Source organism: Schistocerca americana, chromosome 2 (genome assembly GCF_021461395.2).
Source record: "Schistocerca americana isolate TAMUIC-IGC-003095 chromosome 2, iqSchAmer2.1, whole genome shotgun sequence".
NCBI lineage: Eukaryota > Metazoa > Arthropoda > Insecta > Orthoptera > Acrididae > Schistocerca > Schistocerca americana.
Window position 1 is genome coordinate 1,100,716,419 of NC_060120.1, and position 21,725 is coordinate 1,100,738,143.

Sequence of the window (21,725 nt, forward strand, 5' to 3'; positions counted from 1 at the left end):
TTTTAATAATGATGTATCTTGGTGTCTTTTTCATGCACTATCAGGAAACAGAAATAAGGGAAGTAAGTATTTTCCATTTTGCATTAACCTTCAGTTTTTTAATTGCTAACTACCAGCTGTACTGCTTGCTCTGCATCATTACTTACAGGTAATACCTCATTTAAAATCTTCAGGGCTCATCAGTACTATTAACATAAGCAAATAATGATCATTTGTTAGGGACCTGACTAGGAAGCACTGGCAACATTGAGGTTCATCAGTTTCTTCTGGCATATTAGTTGGTTGAACAATGCGTGCGTGTCCTGTCTGTTCATAGTGTCAAATGGACCTCAGATTTTGGTCTTCAGAAGGCTAGAGCATACAAGGTTCTGTGCTATTGTGGCAAAACATTTGTTGAACAAACAGTTTGCACCATTGAAGGTAACTGATAGCATACTAGTAGCACACTCAACTGATGTGTCCTGACAAGTTGGCAGTCACAAAGCACTGTTTGTCTGGGACTCACATGATTACAGCATCACGATTTTAGCACAGATGTCAAAATACTGGTACACTGTCATTACAGGTACACACCAGAGGAGTTTCACAACTGAAACTGCAGCTGTAGTCCCAGCAAGGCTTGATTACCAGCAATGAGTTCAATTAAGAAGGAATTCAATAAACACAGCATTCAATAAACACAGCAAGCTGTTGGCCGGGGCAGATGGAGTGCCTACATACATGCCTCCGTAGCCAGGGCCCCACACTAGGTGTTCCCAGTCACAGTCACCAACACAATCACCTCTTTGGCATTGAATGTGAGCCTTTGGATGTAGATTACATAGGGAGTGCTCACTGGAGGGAAGGGATGTAATGTAAGTTGGCCATGCTATCCCAGGTCATTTTGTCAGCTTACCTAATTATGGCAACATGGCTCTTCATCAAAATATTGTACAGCCCAATGAACCAGTAGTAAAACCGTGGCGTGTTTTGATCTGCTAGCAACAATAGTTACGATGACATGGCTTTCACCTTTTCTGGGAAATCAAGCTGAAATTTCTGGGCATTGTGCAGCATATGAGAACTTACACAATTGGATGATGATGTTATTTATGAGGTTCTCAGGGTCATAGAGATGCCTAAAGTATCACTAGTAACCTTTCCTCCCGGTGAGATGAACTCCTAAACAGTTACACAGACTGTTTACCAGATAATGAATATTCAGTAATCTTTTTTGAAAAGTGATCTCTTCATAACACACTGAGTATGGAAAAGAACAGATATAGTCACACTGTTTTGATTACAATAATGATGGAGAAAAAGAGTATTATGTAGCACAACTTTATCATACAGAAAGAGGACGCGTACATTTAGTACATTTAGGAGAAAAAAACTGGATTAAATTTTATTATTGGAAACTGATGTTGCCCTCAGAAGTGGTTTATCCACAGCTGCAGATCAAGATTTAGGTTTTCCTAAAGCTCTGAAGCTGAATACTGAAATTCCGGTTGAGAAAAGACTGAGAGAAAATTCCTATCCTGAGCTTGCATTCCACACCTAATAACATCTTTCTCAATCGACTGTTATACCCTAATCTTTCTTCGTACCATCATTTGGAAACAGAAGTAGTTGTTGCATGTTATAGAAATAAGTAAGTGTTCACATCAGCGATAATCAACTACAAAAAGTTAACCTTATGACCAGCTCCTTACAAACTTATAGCATTTGACTGTGATGATGTCCATGCAAGAAAAAAAAAAAAAAAGTATGTAAACCATTACTGTTTTAGGATGTTTGTTTGCTAGAAGATGGTCATTTGACTGAAACTAGTCCATTAATAAAATACTACTTAACGGTTTTTGGTTGAAAATGTCATTCATCGACTGTATCAGGGCTTCATAAGGACTGTTGGCCCTTAGGTCATCTATCGCTGACCTTCCATGTTGGCAGACTGCTGTACAGTTACAATCACCTCTTATATTTTTCTCTTATTGGGAAGTAGCTGAGTAGTTAGTATGTGAGTTTCTCAAAACTGTATAGTTTTTCTGCACTCATTATGATGTTCTTCATTAACTTGCTGCTCAGACTTGCAGCTGTCTTTGTAGACTCCAAGCATGTGCAGCATGCCAATCACACTCTGTGTGTGGCTTGTCACATCTGTGATTTTGTTGCTGCTTTTGTTGGTTACGTAAGCCTTTGAACACACAATACAGATGCTAAGTGGCAACTTTAAAAAATACATCACTCTGAACAGACACACGTGATATGCAGTTATTGTTATATTGAGATTCACAAAAAGAGGAATGATTATTATGTAATATGGGAACAAAGACTGCATGAGTGAAATTTTCCTGGTTTATCAGATGGATAACAACGTAAACATACACGAATTGGAAGATATACAATAATAGCACTTGGACTTGAAGCTTATCTATTCCCACTACTGTTATTGTCATCTACATCTATGTATATACTCTGCAAACCACTGTGAAGCACATGGCAGAGATTACTTAGCGTTGTGCAACATGTTTATGTACCATCCCAATCCAACTGAATATGGAACATGGAAAGAATAACTGCTTAAATGCCACTGTTTGTGAAGTAATTGGTCCAACCTTATCTTCACAGTCCTTAAGAGAATGATATGAAGAGGGCTGTAAATATTCTTTCAGTTCTTCACTTAATAACAGCTGTAATTTGCATAAATACACTGTGAGATAGTGTGGCCATTGATTGCACTAAAACACTTTTATATGTCTTGACCACAGTATTTATTCATGTACACATTGTGGCTTTCTCCATTTCCAAAGGCTTCAATAAGTCATCAGTGAGAAAAGATTAAGGTAATACTAAAAGATGAACATTACACAGTGAAATAAAGCACTCACCAGAAATATATAATATCATTTGTGCATATGAAGTCAACCTTAAGTAGTGACGAGCAAGTACAAATTGATTTTACAGTACAGTGATAGTGTAAAGTGAAGAAAGCTACTAGGTGGCATTGCAGTCATAATGATTATGATGCATCACAATTTTTCAAATAGAAAAATATTCTGCAATTAATGAAAATAATAAGCATTAACAGCCATATTTCTTTTGTCTGTCTATTACATAATATAGTTAATTTTACATTATATAAGTCAATGTAGGAATTCAGTGCATTTAACCAAAACTAGTTAATGCTAGTGTATAACAGTGGGTGACATAATGGAAAATTGTTACAAAATTGTAGACTGTGAATGATATGCAAACCAGCATCTATGGAAGAAGGCACACAAGGCCAAAATCATTGATAAGAAAATGTACATAAATATAAAACAAATTATGATGTTATACACAAGTCAGAAAGTAGCAGGTATTTAAAAATGTGTAAAATATTTAAAAAATAATAGAAATATATACAATAAAACCTAATCAGCAACCAGTGTAAAACAATCAATCAATCAATAAATCTATTTATTCATCTGTTAACAATATACATCGTATGGATGTAGTCAATTACAATATAGTTTCTTATCTTTAATTTGTTTCAAAAACCTTGATAATAAATACAAATATTTTATATCAGTATATATAAATAATATTACTTTTACATATTCAGATATTCTTCAATGCTATAAAAACTGTGTGTTAGTAAAAATTGTTTAAGATCTACCTTGAATTTATGAAATTCTTTAATTTTCTTTATTGTAGAAGGCAATGCACTAAAAAGTATTTTGGGCTGTCAGTTTACACGTTTTTGGTAGAGTGCTCCTTTGTGGGTGTCTGTGAAAATCATCCCTGTTCTCTGTTTCATGGTTATGAACCTGATTATTTAATGTTGAAAATTCCTGGTGAGTTTTCAGGAAGCATACACATTCATAGATGTATAAACTAGGAAGAGTCATTATTTTAAATTCTTTAAATATTTCCCTGCATGACACTCTGGAAGGAACCCCTTTCATTATTCTAATAACCCTTTTTTGAAGTTTGAAAGCTTGTTTTGGCATACCTGTATTTCCCCAGAAGATCACACCATATCTAAGCAAACTGTTCATGTAAGCGTAATAGGCACACAGCAATGATTCAGTGTTGCAGCATTCCTGAAGCATTCTTAGCACATAGCAGCATTTACTTCATTTTTTACTCAAAACTTCTAGATGCTTTTCCCATCTCAAGTGCTCATCCACCCACATACTGAGGAATTTCGTTTATGGAGCTTGTGCAATAACATAGTTCTCTAACTCAGCTTTTATTCTTCTTCTAGCTTTAATTTTAATATTAATGAAATTGATCAGTACCGTTTTATCCTTATTTATGATCAAATAATAATCACTAAATCATTTTCCTGTCTCATTTATTATCCTAGAGGCACTCTGCTGTTGATCATCCTCAGTGTATCCTTTTATAAATATGCTAGGGTCATCAGCGAACATCACCGTTTCTGCAACTGTCAGATGGTTTGGCAGATCGTTTATGTACACCAAGAACAACAAAGGGCAAAATACCAAAGTTCAAGGATGGGGATAGAAAACTCTTGGAAATACATTTATTATTATTCATTTCTGCTCAGAATTTGCAGTGAAAATAAGTTTCAATGCCAAAACACTGAATTTCAGAAATTTTCATTTTTTATACAACTGGAAAAATCCTTGAACATTTGTTCCTGACTAAAGATCAAAGTGATATTTTTTATTAAAAATTAAAAAAATAATGAAATTATCTATTTAGTCTTTAATTGTGAATAAATGTTTGAGCAGTTTTTTTTTCAGTTGTCTTAAGAAATGAAGTTTTATGAAATTCAGTATTTTGGCATAGATGCTTAATTTCTTTATTGTTTGCGAGCAGGAATGAATATGTACATACATATGCTTCCAAGAGTTTTATATCCTCAGCCTTTAATTTTCTGTTATTTTATCATTGTTTTACATGTTGCTAATTGGGTTTTATTGCATATATTTGTCTTTTATTTTTTATATTTTTATGTATTTTTTGAAATATTTGTATGTTTTGTGATTTGTGGAGAACATCATAAAACAAATTATATTTGTTTATATTTTCTCATACCTATTTCTTTAGATGCTGAATTGCACATCATTTGTAGTATATAATTTTGTAATGGCTGTCTGTTACGTCACACATTGTCCAACACTAGCATCCTATAGTTTTGACCGTATGCACTGAACTCCCACACTTGGTTCATATAATGTAAAATTATATATACTATTTGAATATAATAGAGGGAAACATTCCACGTGAGAAAAATATATCTAAAAACAAAGATGATGTAACTTACCAAACGAAAGCACTGGCATGTTGATAGACACACAAACAAACACAGACATACACACAAAATTCAAGCTTTCGCAACCAACGGTTACTTCATCAGGAAAGAGGGAAGGAGAGGGAAAGATGAAAGGATGTGGGTTTTAAGGGAGTGGGTAAGGAGTCATTCCAATCCCGGGAGTGGAAAGACTTACCTTAGAGGGAAAAGAGGACAGGTATACACTCGCACACACACACATATCCATCCACACATACACAGACACAAGCAGACATTTGTAAAGGCAAAGAGGTGGAAGTACAGAGGCAAAAATGTTGTTGAATGGCAGGTGAGGTATGAGCGGCGGCAACTTGAAATTAGCGGAGGTTGAGGCCTGGTGGGTAATGGAACGAGAGGATATACTGAAGGGCAAGTTCCCATCTCCAGAGTTCTGACAGGTTGGTGTTAGTGGGAAGTATCCAGATAACCCGGACAGTGTAACAGTGTGCCAAGATGTGCTGGCCGTGCACCAAGGCATGTTTAGCCACAGAGTTATCCTCATTACCAACAAACACTGTCTGCCTGTGTCCATTCATGCGAATGGACAGTTTGTTGCTGGTCATTCCCACGTAGAAAGCTTCACAGTGTAGGCAGGTCAGTTGGTAAATCACGTGGGTGCTTTCACACGTGGCTCTGCCTTTGATCGTGTACACCTTCCGGGTTACAGGACTGGAGTAGGTGGTGGTGGGAGGGTGCATGGGACAGGTTTTACACCGGGGGCGGTTACAAGGGTAGGAGGCAGAGGATAGGGAAGGTGGTTTGGGGATTTCATAGGGATGAACTAAGAGGTTACGAAGGTTAGGTGGATGACGGAAAGACACTCTTGGTGGAGTGGGGAGGATTTCATGAAGGATGGATCTCATTTCAGGGCATGATTTGAGGAAATCGTATCCCTGCTGGAGAGCCACATTAAGAGTCTGATCCAGTCCCGGAAAGTATCTTGTCACAAGCGGGGCACTTTTGGAGTTATTCTGTGGGAGGTTCTGGGTTTGAGAGGATGAGGAAGTGGCTCTGGTAATTTGGTACTGTTCCTTGCTGGTCGGTTTGATGTGGACAGATGTGTGAAGCTGGCCATTGGACAGATGGAGGTCAATGTCAAGGAAAGTGGCATGGGATTTGGAGTAGGACCAGGTGAATCTGATGGAACCAAAGGAGTTGAGGTTGGAGAGGAAACTCTAGAGTTCTTCTTCACTGTGTGTCCAGATCATGAAGATGTCATCAATAAATCTGCATCAAACTTTGGGTTGGCAGGCCTGTGTAAAAAGGAAGGCTTCCTCTAAGCGATCCATAAATAGGTTGGCTTACGAGGGGCCATCCTGGTACCCATGGCTGTTCCCTTTAATTGTTGGTATGCCTGGCCTTCGAAAGTGAAGAAGGTGTGAGCCAGGATGAAGCTTTCTAAGGTAATGAGGAAAGAGGTTTTAGGTAGCGTGGCAGGTGATCGGCGTGGAAGGAAGTGCTCCATCACAGCGAGGCCCTGGACGTGTGGAATATTTGTGTATAAGGAAGTGGTATCAATGGCTACAAGGATGGTTTCTGGGGGTAACAGATTGGGTAAGGATTCCAGGCGTTCGAGAAAGTGGTTGGTGTCTTTGATGAAGGATGGGAGACTGCATGTAATGGGTTGAATGTGTTGATCTACATAGGCAGAGATACGTTCTGTGGGGGCTTGGTAACCAGCTATAATGGGGTGGCCGGGATGATTGGGTTTGTGAATTTTAGGAAGTAGGTAGAAGGTTGGGGTGCGGGGTGTCGGTGGGGTCAAGAGGTTGATGGAGTCAGGTGAAAGGTTTTGTAGGGGGCCTAAGGTTCTGAGGATTCCGTGAAGCTCCGCCTCGACATCAGGAATGGGATTACCTTAGCAAACTTTGTATGTAGTGTTGTCTGAAAGCTGACGCAGACCCTCAGCCACATACTCCCAACGATCAAGTACCACAGTTGTGGAACCCTTGTCTGCCGGAAGAATGACGATGGATCGGTCAGCTTTCAGATCACGGATAGCCTGAGCTTCAGCAGTGGTGATGTTGGGAGTAGGATTAAGGTTTTTTAAGAAGGATTGAGAGTCAAGGCTGGAAGTGAGAAATTCCTGGAAGGTTTGGAGAGGGTGATTTTGAGGAAGAGGAGGTGGGTCCCGCTGTGACGGAGGATGGAACTGTTCCAGGCAGGGTTCAATTTGGATAGTGTCTTGGGGAGTTGGATCATTAGGAGTAGGATTAGGATCATATTTCTTCGTGGCAAAGTGATATTTCCAGTAGAGAGTACGAGTGTAGGACAGTAAATCTTTGACGAGGGCTGTTTGGTTGAATCTGGGAGTGGGGCTGAAGGTGAGGCCTTTGGATAGGACAGAGGTTTCTGATTCTAATCAACACAATCTGGAACCACAACATCCCAATTCAGTTGTTAACCTTTCCTCCGAACCTCTCTCCCAATCAGAATATTTGAAGTAGCCAGTATGGTAATACACGCACAAAAGATTGTAATTGTGTCAGTGTATCGAACTCCAAGTTCTGATGAAATAATATTTACAGAAAAAATTAACACACTAATTTTGCAGTTGTCCAAATATAAACAACATAAAATTATAATTGTAGGTGATATTAACATAGATATAAGAGCAAAGAAGAAAAATGTTATCTATATGGTTAAGTCTTTGAAGTCATCAAACTATTATCGTCTTAATGAAAAGCCCACCAGACAGAATGCATGTCTTGATAACATAATTAGTAATGTATATAAAGATACTGTTGAATTTGACGTAATAGAATTAGGAATATCAGATCATGCAGGACTATGGCTTCGAATAGAAAATTCAAAACTCAACACTAAAGAAAGACAAGTGACATATAGACTTCTAGGAGAATCCAACGTAAACAACATGATTAATGAGTTACAGGAAATTGATTGGTCTCATAAAATTAATAATAATAAGGCAACTGATAAACACTTTACTATTTTCCTCACAGAAATTAAGCACATTGTAGAAAAGACATGCCCCACTGTAACCAAAAGGCAACATCTTAATAATACAAATAAGCAATGTCGTACTAACAAGTGGTACACTCCAAAACTTAAGATACTACTTCTAATTCTGAAGAATAAGTCTAATAAAAGTGATCAAGACAAGGCAAATTACCTAAATATGAGAAAACTTTACAAATTAGAAATAAAAGGGGCTCAGTGCAGTGCAAATGATGAATACATTTTGAATTCCAAAAATAAATGTAAAGCAGCCTGGAATGCCATAGGCTAAAACAGGAAATTAATAACATCAATAACGAACACAACTTCCCTATAGACTGTGATACACTCAATGATTATTTTGTAAATAGTGCCACTACCACTCCACTCAATAATTCTACCATAGATGCAGAAGCACTACTCATCCATACAAAACAGGCTAGTGAGAAATTTACTTGGACCCCTATCACCCTAAATGACATTTATAAATTGATAAACAAACTAAGCAGTTCCAAAACAGAAGACTATTATGGACTCAGTAATTTCATCATAAAGTGTATAGCAAAGGAAATCAAAATGCCACTTCTCTCACTGTCAAACAGAGTACTAGATGAAGCAATTTATCCAGAATGTCTTAGGCTCACAGTTACACTGCCTATGTATAAAAAAGGTGATAAAAACCTCCTAAACAGATACAGACCCATATCAAGAGTACCAATCATATCCAAAATAATAGAAAATTGCATGCATATGCAGCTATACAGCTATTTTGAAAGCAACAGACTATTATATCAACAGCAGTTTGGATTCAGGCCTCACCTATCAACTGTAAAAGCAACTGAGGCTTTGGTGAACAATGTATATGAAGCATATGAAAAGAGGCTGCATATATCTGGAAAACTTACTGATTTAAGCAAAGCATTTGATTCAGTGTCTCATGACATAATCATTAAAAAGTTAGAATACTATGGCATTGAAGATATACTACTCACCTTACTCAATTCTTATGTAAGCCATAGGTTACAGCTTGTATATGCAAATAAATAGAGATCAGCAATACTCCCTATAAAAAGACGAATACCCCAAGGCTCGGTTCTTGGGCCTTTCCTGTTCATTGTCTATATTAATGATTTCTCGAATTGTATATCATATAAGAATATACTGTACGCTGATGATATAGCACTAATAATCTTGGGTGACAATTTACAAACTGTGCTGGATAACAAAATAGAAATAATGCAAATGACTGGTCACTGGTGTCAGGCCAATCAACTGTGCATAAACAATACAAAAACAGAAGAAATAATTTTTAATCTAAAAGCTACAAAAAGTAAAAATAATGCAGTGAAACTACTTGGATTGCACATAGACCAAAAACTCTCCTGGGAAGAATACACCAATCGCCTGTGCAGCAAACTAGCCTGTGTATTTTTTTTACTGTACAAATTGAGAAACAGTGTGAGCAAACAGCTATTACTCCACTCATATTTTGCTTTCTTCCATTCCCATCTGGAGTATGGAATTTTGCTCTGTGGTAATTCCTCGGGGGCTAAATGTATTTTCAGATGGCAAAAGAAGGCCATCAGATGCATACTAGGATTAGCACCCAGAGATTCCTTTAGAAACCACTTTAAATATCTCGGTGTAATGACAGTACCTAGCATGTACATATATAACTGTTTAATGTATGCTACAGAAAATCTGGACAAATTCAGTACGAGATGTGATGTACACACACACAATACCAGAAATAGTCACTTGTTGTATTTTCCTTTCTCGAGGCTAGCTGTTGTCCATAATAACTATAAACATTTGGGCATAAATTTTTTTAATTAGTTACTATAATCAGCTCGTACAGACCCATTTAATAAATTCAAGAGTGTGTTGCAAAACTGGTTAAAGAGCAGTGAATTCTATACAATTGAAGAATTCCTAGGAAATACTCATTATAAGTTTTTAATAAGTGATAAAGAAATGTTTTCAATTCTTAAATAAGCTAAATACTTCTGTGTATGTAAGTGTTTATTGTGCTTAACTGTACTCCATTGTAAACTTTCATGAAGCCAATTGTTTGAAAAATACTATAAGGCGAATAAAAAAAAATCATTATTTTCCTGTCTCAAAAATGATGATGTATCCTAATCCCCACACCTGGAATACCACCTAGTGACTTTCTCCACTTTACTCTAACACTGTAGTGTAAAATCAATACACACTTGCTTGTCACAACTTAAGGTTGACTAGATACTTTGTATTCATATTGGACAAATCTCTTTGGCTTATTATGGATGGGTGATATTATGTGTTCCTGGTGAGTGCTTTATTTTGCTGTGCACTGAACACTTTATGGTATTACCATGATGTTCCTTCACTGATACCAGTTTATGTATTTTTGCAGCCTTTGAAAGTGGCAAAAGCCAAAATGTGTAAGGTGCAGTAAATAAGCCAGGAAAATTTTAGCAATTAAATTCACTCAGAAATATGTGATCAAGACATATAAAAGTGTTTGAGTCTTCACTTAGTACTGGTTCTTGAAACATTGTAAGTAGGCTTCAGGGGTTACTGGCAGTTGGCATGAAGTTTTCTCTACTGAGCCAATATATGATGAAGGGGCTCAGCCACCATCTTTTCTTGTGCCACTTATAACTACCTCTTATATTTTTGCATGTATTGCCGATGTACTATATTCAGGAACTGTATCAATCATCAACCTTTGAAATTCAAACACTGAGTCTCAATGTTTATGCTCGGTCATAATTGCAGAAACATCACCCCTTTCCTGCTAGTGAAGTCTTGTTGGTTGGTGACTTGCTAAGTCACCCAATAGCCATTGCAGCCACCACCCCACACAAAGACATGTAAAATGAGCTCACCTACTGGATGTGTGGAGAGGGGAAGCGACCCTTTAGTGATAGGAGTGCAGGTACGGGTGAAAGCATTTTGTAAAATGCTGAAAACGCCGTTCTTTTTGTGCAGATCATGTGCTATGACAGAAATGTCACACAGAAGCAGAATTAAGGTTTTGCAACAGCACATTTTAAAGACTTTCAAGTTCACATATGACATGATACAGTTGCAAGACCTACATACACTACTCATGTATATACTGGGCATCACACATTGTAGATTGTAAAGATTGGCAACAGTGATAGAGTCGCATGAAGCAAAACTGTAGCACCTGAGCTTTCGTACAAATTTACATCTTACACAATGTACAGAAATTCACTGGGATGACTTCTGATCAGCTTGTAATGTCAATTGGGGGAGTAAACTCATTTTTTCAAGTCTCTGTTTCTCTCATCAAGCCTAAATTCTCTCATCAAGCCTAAAATAACACTTTAATGGTGGTGAGCATATGAAGTGTGACTTACAAGAAAAGCATTAAACAATAACAGCAATGGTGACAATGTATGTTATTAAGCAGATTTCCGCATTTATTCTTATGGTTTAACCTCTTAGCTGCTGTGAAGTTTTTGGTTTAATTTAACATGTTCATCAATTTTTTTTTTTTTTTTTTCTGGGTGACATAAAGGATGATCGCTCAAAAACGCGTGTTTTGAATGTATAATTTGTAGTCATAGCATGTTGGAAAACAGCTCGATTACCTTATACTTAGGTATGAATTTCAATTTTTTGATAAGTTTTTACTTTCTGTTACACACCTTTGATTTTTTAAGAACTAATGAAATTCATTACCGTAAATTATTGTGTAAACCTTGTATTGTACATCTGATTTCCTTCACTTAGACAGGTTTTACACAAAGTATTGGAGAGGATTGTGTTTTTTAATCATATATGTCAATTACATGTTATTTTGCTCATATTTTGTGGGGTTTTAACATTTTCGTCAATTGTGTGTTTCTTAAGTCTGGACTGCACAAAAACGTAAAATCGGGGTTTCATTGTAATTTTATTTTCCAATTATCCTTCTAATGAAAAGAAAGTGTGCCACCCACTTTACCTGTGGTTGAGTGTATATGATCATGTCTTTCCATCTCTCTACAAAGTGTTAAACCAAGGTATTTGTATGACATGACTGCTTCCATTTACTCTCTGATATTATACTCAACGATACCACCTATCTGCATAGTGTGATGTTGTCATGTCCTGGTGTGTTTTTTGCATGGGATTGAACAACAGAGGTTTGTGGTACAGGGAATTCATACAGTTGACCAAACTGAGGAGGGGACTTGATTGTCTGATGTAAATTCCCTGATGTGGATGTAGAAGATGGGAGGATGATGAGGAGTATAAGCACTCAAAAGAAATAATTAACATTGAAATTTATTCTGCCTATCACTGTTCCATCTATCCTAACTGAAACCCTTGTCTCAATACAGGATCAAGAGAGCCTTGCAGCTATCTAATTCCAGCCCAGCAACAACAGACTGACACTCTTTCTGCCTCTGCCCATTCCTATCTCTGATGACGCTGTCTCCTCCTTTCTGTTACTTTCTGCTACGAATCTCTCACTGGACCCCTAGTCCTAGAATTTTTTTTACCCTTCCCCATAGACCCTGCCAGTCCCTGACTTGATGTAGCATCTAAGGCTTCATTGGTTATATTACTTTCTTATTCTTTCATTATCTTTCAGAGGCTGTGTGAAGAAGATAGAAAGCTTTTCTCTATCGGGCCACCAAATTCATCCTAATCCTTCCACTGAGTTTTCATGGCATATAGTTGCCTCCACCACAAGCTCCTTTCTCTTTTTCTGTCACAGCTTAGTTCACCAACTTGCAATTATTGCCTAAGACGCTTGGTTCATTAATTCTGTCATCTAGTTAATCTTAACTGTCAAAGGTCTTTGCTCACTAATGCTGTTAAATAACTTACCCCTTATGCATACAGGCCTCTTGAGTCTCTCTTGTGGCTCCTGTAGCCCAACTGCTTGACATTTTCACAGTAGGCTGCCCAAGCCAGCTCCAGTTGTCCAACATGTGCAGCACTTGTGGCTCCTCCTGCCACTCTCATAGTTCCATCAGTATTCTTACTAATTTTTTATATTATTCACAGGACTCTTTTCAGCTAAGGATATGACAGTGTGCAGAGCTATACATGTTTCAACATTTAAAATAGCTTTTCCGACCTTTGCACTACTTTCAAATCTTGTCTAGCTCAAACTGGACAGCTGTGCAACATTTTCAGGTAGCATTTCATTATAGGCAACTGCATCATCTTAAAACTGAGGCAGTTACTATTAAAACTGTATGCCAGATCAGTGCTATATGACATGAACAACAAGGGTCCAATCCATTGTGTCTGGCACGCTTGAGGTTATGTCTCCTGCTGTCGATGACATGATATGTCCTCCCTGCCAAGAAATCCCCACTTCATTCACAAATTTAGTTTGGCACCCGATATAATCATACTTTTTTTTAATAAATCTTGTTTAGGTACACAGTAAAACACTTTTTGTAAGTCAGAAGTAAGTGAGAAAAGTGTGAGCTGGGTTTCATATTTTGGAATTCATGCTGGCTGACATGGAGGGCATTCTGTTTGAGATACTTCAACTGTTTGATGTCAGAATATATTCTGGGATTCTGCAACAGTTGAGATTGGAAGGTATCTTTGTTAATCACTTTTGCTGTCCTTGTTGTAGACTAATATGACCTGTGCTTGCTTTCTGTCACTAGGCACAGATTTTTATTCAAGAAATCTGTTGTATACTGTTGTTAAAATGAGAGCTAAGTCAGCTGAAAAATTATGTGCAGAATTGGATTCCATCATAAACTGGAGCATAGTTTAATTTCAGCATTTTTAGCTATTTGTGACCACTAATATCTTCATCAGTCATTTTTTTAGTGGCAGTAACCTGCAACTTCATCAATAAAGGATGTTTTGGAAATGGAGTTCAGTATTTATGCTTTCTTGAAAGATTCCATGATGCCTTCAGCTAGCATTCTCTTTATTTTATGTACAATTGTACAATTTCGGCCTTAGGCCATTTTCAAATATTTTATTGATAATTTTGTAGTAGTAAGTTATGCCACGTATGTCATTGCTCTTATGATGAGATGTTTTATGCTATTTCAGGAGCATGTACTCCTAAAAAAGTGTAAAACATTTCAGATTTATTTTATGAGCATAACATGGAGTCATAGAGGCAACAACATACATGGCATAATTTAATACTGAAAAATCATCCATAAAACACTTGAAAATGTCCTAAGGCTGAAATTGTACAATTGTTCATGAAATAAAGAGAATGGCAGCTGAAGCCATCATGAAATATTTAAAAAAATTCATCGCAGCTGGAGACCCTATCACACTGAACATTTATGCTTTCACTTTGCTACCCACGTCCTTAGTTCTCATTTCAATCTGTGAGTGTCTGGACACCAACTTCTGAGCCACAGACAGACTGTAGAAATGACCAGAATTTCTTCAGGTTTCATGAGAGGTCTTTTGATAAGATACTGCTAGTGTAGTTATAATAGCTTCACATCTTTCTTTTTTAAGAGCCAACAGTGTTTCAGTTAGCATTTCTTTGCCTGTAACCATATGCTTTGTTGTATACTTGTGCTGTAATCACAATGACTGTATACCATGGAGCGTCACACACATTATGAATAGTTCTACTTCTTACATGTTGTCCAGTGCTTGTCTCCTAAATTTGAGCCTCAATTCCTGAACAGTTATACTACTCCCATGTCTGCCCAGTGCATGGTCAGCTATTCTTCTAAATTTGAGCCTCAGTTCCTCTACCTGTCCCTGTCCTGAGGGAAATATTTTGTCTTCTTCTTTAAGTTATGACATGACTGGCTCTGTATCTAACTTACTGAACATGTTATTCTTCCTACTTGTTTTTTGCTACCTTTCATACTTTAGTAATAATTGTTGCTACAGTTGCCTCATGGTTGCAGCACGGGATAGCCAAGCGGTCTGAGGCATCTTGCCTCGGTTCGCGCGGCTCCCCCTGTTGGTAGTTCGACACATCCCTCGGGCATGGGTGTGTGTTGTTCTTAGCATAAGTTGTGTTAAGTAGTGTGTGAGCCTAGGGATTGATGACCTGAAGTTTGGTCCCATAGGAACTTACCACAAATTTCCAAAATATTTCCCCATGGTCACTGATACCAGTTTCAGTCTGGATAATCTGGAGAAATCAGATCTGTTTTTGTATCCTTTATGTGTAAAATATTTCCATCATGAACAGATTTATGACCAACATTCTAGGTAGTTTTCAGAAGGCATTTATTAATGTTTTGGAGGTCATCCTGCCATGACCAGCATTTACAGTATTGTAATTATACCCATGAATCATTGGATGATTAAAATCATCAATGATGAGAGTGTCATTGGGGAACATAAATACCAGCAAACTAAGTTTTTTCTAAAATTTGCAGTAACATCTGGGGTGACTCTGGTAGTTTCACAAGAAGATCCAGTTACAAGTTTTCACCCAACCATGATACTCAGTTTTGCACATACAAGCTCATGTGCATCATCAGTTTCTATCTCTGTAGATCTCAGTTTTTTCTCTGCTGCAACAAATGCACCACCTTCATTTTCCATTATTATATCTGTTCCATATACACTTTGATTTGTCCCAAACATCAAAGTGGTGGCAATTTAGCCAGCTTTCTATGTCCAGTATCATAAGCTCTGCTGCTTTCTAGGCACACTTCAAACTTAGGCACTTCACTGTGAATGCTTCAGCAATTAACTACTAAAATTTTAATACTCTTGCCTATGGAGAGCATTACATTACATATATCAGTGATACTTCTGGGTGTTTTACAGCTATCATTATCTGGAGTGATTGAAGAGTCAACTAATCTATAAAGCACTTGTGTGCACCCCACTCACAGTCAGCTACACTGCTGATGTGTAGTTCAACACTCATCTGTTTAGAAAAATGCTACAGTTTTTAACTCTACAGTTTCCAGCCCTACATTGCAAGTCTAGAACATTGAAGAATAGCTTTTCATAGAACTTTCGAAGTCTCTGGTTCATACATTCAACTCTGCTCAGAACCTGGGTGCCCCAATAAATTCTGGGGAATTTGCTGCAGATAGTGAGCTACCATGAAATTCTGTGAGGATTTGGCCAAAGCCTTCTTCAGAAAAGGAAACAAACACACATTCATTCACACGAGCAAGCACACTTAATGCACACATAACCACCATCTTCAAGAGCTCAGGCAGGAACATGCAACTGTCATGGAGAATGGAAACAGGAGTCTGGAGGGGGTGGGGAAGATGATAGCAGGGTATGGGTTGGGGGGAGGATTTTGGAAGTGGAGCGTGTGTTGTAAGGAAAACTTCCAGCTGCGCAGTTTAGAAAAGTTGGTGGTGGAGGGGAGGATTCAAATGGCTCAGGTTATGAAGTAGGCACTGTGATCAAGCATGGTATGTTCACACCCTCTTTGTGCACTGCCCTCTGGAAGCTGTTGAGTAGAGGGAATGGGGATGGTAGGTTACTGTGGACTGGGGCTGGGATAATTTTGAGAGTGGAGAATGTTTTATATGCACAGTTTAGAAAAGTTGATGGTGGAGGGAAGGATCCAGATGGCCTGGGTAGTGAAGTAGACACTGAAATCAAATATGTTATGTTCACATCCTCTTTATGTGCTTCCCTCTGCCACAACACCCCATGTCTTTTCCCTTCACTGTTCCTCTCCTTTTTACTCCCTGTTCTCCCTCCCCCCTCCCCACCTCCCTGCCCCACAGCATCCCCCCCCCCCCCCCCCCCCAGAGGGTCCACAACTCTTTTGTGGATACGTGCGTGGCGAGCACGGGGCCGCAAGCTATTGCAGCCTTCCTTCTTTCCAGGGCTGCATTTCCTTCCCCTTCCCCTCCTTTCCTCTCTTTGCTTCTTCCCCCTCGCCCTCTCCTCTCCCTCTCTTGGTGTCCTTGGTTATGTTGGCCCCCAGTATCCTCCTGGTTATGGTGGTTTTGCAATTTAGCTTTGTTGCGAAATCACCTCCTCCTTTTGGCACTCCATGATCCCCCTCTGTGGTTTGACCTCCATTACTAAATTTCTCTTCCGTACTGTGAGCCATTTGGGGAAGAGCACCTTACCTAATGTCTCCGACGTGTGCCCTCCTAGTTCATTCCACCTTTCCTTTCACGTCGTTGTCTGATGCTAGGGTGCATAGCCAGCACGGTAGCCAGCCCGTGTGGTGGGGTCGCTATGTACCCTTTTGGTTGAGCCCTCCTGAACACACAGGGATCACACTTCTGATACCTGAGCTGTGACCTCCTCATGCAAGCCATGGAGTGGTTGCTTGTCATCCTGGAGCATCGGAACTCCCGGCAATGGCTGCCGTGCCAGACGGCCCTTGCTGTGGCTGGGTGGCACCCGTTAGGAGAGCCCCTGATCGGAGTGGGTGGTATCAGGGCGGACGCTACACAAATGAAACGCATACGGGTCAAGAACTCTGGCCATTCTTCTGTGGCCGCCTCTCTGCGTGGGACTGATTCTTCTAGTGCTGCTTCTCCTGCCCCTTCGGCCTTCCCTTCCATGGCAACCCCCTGGGAAGAGGGTCAGGCCTGTCGGCTAGGGGCAAAACCTTTCCCCGTTATCTGGTTTGCACCAGGACTGATGGGGATACTTTCACCAATACCAAACCTGTATTATCTGTGGAACACATTGAAGACAAGTTTGGCGAAGTGGACTCCCTGAGCAAGATGCGGTCAGGTTCGTTGCTGATCAAAACTGCTTCAGCTGCCCAGTCTGCAGCCCTTCGTGCCTGTACCCATCTTGACACAATTCCTGTGTCCATTACCCCCCACCAATCTCTAAATATGGTTCAAGGTGTGATTTTTCACAGGGACCTCGTCCTTCAAACTGATGAGGAACTTCGGGACAATCTCAGACGGCGGGGTGTTCACTTTGTTTGGCGTGTTCAAAAGGGTCCTAAGGACAATCGCATTGATACTGGTGCCTTTATCCTGGCCTTTGAAGGGGATACCCTCCCTGAGAAAGTAAAGATCATGGTTTATCGATGTGATGTGAAGCCGTACATCCCACCTCCTATGAGGTGTTTTAAGTGCTTGCGTTTTGGACACATGTCCTCCCGCTGTTCGCAGGCCCCTCTCTGTGGTGACTGTGGACATCCACTCCATGAGGGGAGTCCCTGTGTTCCCCCTAATGTGTGTGTTAATTGTCATGGCAATCATTCTCCACGTTCACCAGATTGCCCAGTATATAAGAAGGAAAACAAGATCCAGGAGTAAAATTCTCTTGATTGTTTAACCTACACAGACACTCGTAAGAAGTATACACGTTTTCACCCTGTGGCCATGACGTCTAGTTATGCTTTAGTTACATCTTCACCCCTTCCTACCCTTCCTTACCCCAGTCCCGGACCCCTCTCCTCCCCCCTCCCCTGCAGCTCCCACACCTTCTCCTCTGGGCACTGCTCCCCCTCCCCAGCTGGAGAAGTGTCCCACTCCTTCGGCGTCTGCCGGTCAAGGGCGCCCCTCCCGGGATGCCCCTTCCAGGCCCAAGGTCTGTTGCCACACGATGATCGCGAGAACCGCGGTCTGTCGGCCCCCAGGTCGCCCGATCTCTTTCTGTTCCCAATCTTGCTGCAGCTGGCTCCTTTATGCCACACAGCCCTCCTCGATCTCAACCAGAAAAGAAGAAGAAACATAAGTCCCAGGACAAAGAGCCTCTGGTGTCAACAGAGGTCCCATCCCCAGCTTCACCAATAGATTCTGACCTGTCGTTCATGCATGTCCCCCCTCCTTGTCGGTGACGGGTGGTGACCCGGAGGTATGACTAGCTTTAGCCTGTTCAACCACCATTTAAATCATCGTTTTGTGGTTATCCAATGGAATTGTAATGGATACTACCGTCACCTTCCAGAATTAAAATCCTTTATTTCGTCTTACTCTGCAGCTTGTGTGGTTCTACAGGAATCTCATTTTACTGATGCTCACTCACCGACCCTCTGTGGGTTCTGTGTTTTCTGTCAAAATTGGGTCAGATCCCTGCGGGCTTCTGGTGGCGTTTGTATGTTGGTCCATACAGACATTGCAAGCATGTGGATTCTTCAAACCACGTTGGAAGCGGTTGCTGTTAGGGTCCACCTGGACTCTGAGGTCACGGTTTGCAATCTTTATCTCCCTCCTGACAGGACTCTTACACCTGCTGCCATAACTGCCCTTCTTCAGCAGCTTCCTCCTCCCTTCCCTTTAATGCTCATCATCCCTTGTGGGGCAGTGCATTTCCATCTAGACGAGGTCTTCTGTTACATCAGTTTATTACAGATGACGACTTGTGCCTTCTTAATGATAGCTCCCCTACTCATTTCAGTGCTGGTCATGGCACCTTTTCTGCCATTGATCTTTCTCTTTCTTCTCCCTCTCTCCTCCCTTCATTACACTTGTTGCCACATGACGACCTTTGTGATAGTGACCATTTCCCATTGATTCTCTCTCTCTCCCTTCCTTCTATCCGATGGACAGGTTACCTCTTTGGTCTTTCCAACCTGCCGATTGGCCCCTACACACTGCACAGGTCATGTTTTCTCCCTCTTTGTTGGGTTGTATTGATGACGTCCTACGTGACGTGTCTGACGTGATTGTTCATGTTGCTAGCCTTGCTGTACCACGCTCATCTGGACCATTTCGTCGCCGGCAAGTCCCGTGGTGGAGTACGGCCATTGCCATTGTCATCTGTGCTTGCCGTTGAGCTTTGCAACACCTTAAGAGGCACCCATCCGTTGCCAGCCTTATTACCTTTAAGCACCTTCGCGCTAAAGCCCATTATTTAATCAAACAGAGCAAACGGATGTGTTGGGAACGATTTGTTTCTTCCCTCGGTTCTACTGTCCCCATGTCACGAGTATGGGCTTCACTTCGCTCTCTCCAAGGTTGCCATTGCCAGTCCACCCTCCCAGGCCTTCACCTCCCAGATGGCCTTTGTACGGACCCTTTAGTTCTTGCAGAACATCTTGCGACCCATTTTGCAATGGCATCAGCATCAGCCTCCTATTTGGCTGCTTTCCTTCACTGGAAACAGTGGGCCAAAGCTTCCGCCTTATGTTTTACCCCTTGTCAGTCAGAATGTTACAACGAACCTTTTACTGAATGGGAATTTCTTTCCGCATCTTCTTCTTCTCATGATACGGCCCCTGGCTCAGATTCCATTCATAACCAACTGCTTCAACATCTCAGCGCTCCACAACGGCAACATCTTCTCCGGGTGTTTAACCGTATCTGGCTCCAGGGTGACTTCCCTTCTCAGTGGAGGGATAGCATCATGGTTCCTGTCCTTAAGCCTGGTAAGAACCCCCTATTTGTTGACAGCTATCAGCCAATTAGTCTGACTAATGTTGTTTGTAAGTTACTTGAACGGATGGTAGCCCGTTGGCTCAATTGGGTCCTCGAATCTCGGGATCTATTGTCCCCTTACCAGTGTGGCTTCCAAGAGGGACAGTGTCAAATCGATCATTTACTTCCCTTGGAATCTGCAATTTGGCAGGCTTTTTCCAAGCGCCGCCATTTGGTTGCAGTATTTTTTGACCTTAGCAAGGCCTATGACACGGCCTGGCGCCATCACATCTTACTTATCCTTCATCAGTGGGGTCCTCGGGGCCCACTCCCGATTTTTATCTGCCAGTTCCTGTTCCATTGGTCATTCAGGGTTCGGGTTGGTACTGTTTTTAGTTCTCCATGGACCCAGGAGATGGGCATCCCACAGGGTTCTGTCTTGAGTGTATTTCTTTTCCTCATTGCTATCGATGGACTTGGGGCCTCTGGCAATCCTTTGGTCGCCCCTGTCCTGTATGTGGATGATTTCTGCATTTGGGTTGGTTCCTCTTTGATGGCCTCTGCAGAGCGGCAGCTCCAGGGAGCTATACGACATGCCTCTGCGTGGACGCTCTCACACAGGTTTCAATTCTCTCCTTTAAAATTGCAGGTGGTCCACTTCTGTCACTGTACTATGATCCACCCTGATCCAGAGCTCTATCTTGATGCACAACGATTGCCTGTGGTCCCACAGTTTCGTTTCCCTGGGTCTTCTTTTCGACAACAAGCTCACTTGGCTGCAACATATCAGACTTCTGAAGGTAGGATGTTTCCGTAAACTCAATGTCCTTCGCTTCCTTGCCCTCTCCTCTTGGGGTGCGGACCGCGCCTCGTCTTTATTGTGCTCTAGTTCTGTCTCGCTTGAACTATAGTTGTCAAGTTATGGTTCGGCTGCTCCTTCCACACTGCACATACTGGATCCAGTCCACCGTCGTGGTATCCGCTTGGCCACTGGTGCCTTCCCTACTAGCCCTGTTGATAGTCTCCTGGTTGAACTTGGGATCCCCCCCCTTTCTATCCGGCAGTCCCAACTTCTGGTGACTTGTGCACTCGCTGTCCGTTCCTCTCCCACTCATCCTTCCTATTCTATCCTGTTCCCAGACCATGGACGTCGCTCACCCCAATTCCCGTCCTCGGGCTGGTTTACAGGTTGGGCTCCACCTTGCGTCTCTTTGCCATGATTTTCAGTTTCCTTCTTTGTCCTGTCTTCCTCACTCCCTCCC

At 40.8% G+C, this 21,725-nt stretch overlaps 1 protein-coding gene across 3 annotated transcripts in view; it reads left to right on the forward strand.

The window, feature by feature from the left end:
• LOC124596510 (Down syndrome cell adhesion molecule-like protein Dscam2) overlaps window positions 1–21,725 on the forward strand; it is a 270,374-nt gene that overhangs the window by 167,444 nt on the left and 81,205 nt on the right. For all 3 annotated transcript variants that reach the window (XM_047135673.1, XM_047135675.1, XM_047135674.1), the window contains exon 13: window positions 45–62. In XM_047135673.1, coding sequence (XP_046991629.1) covers window positions 45–62 — 18 coding nt within the window. The remainder of the gene's footprint in view (window positions 1–44; window positions 63–21,725) is intronic.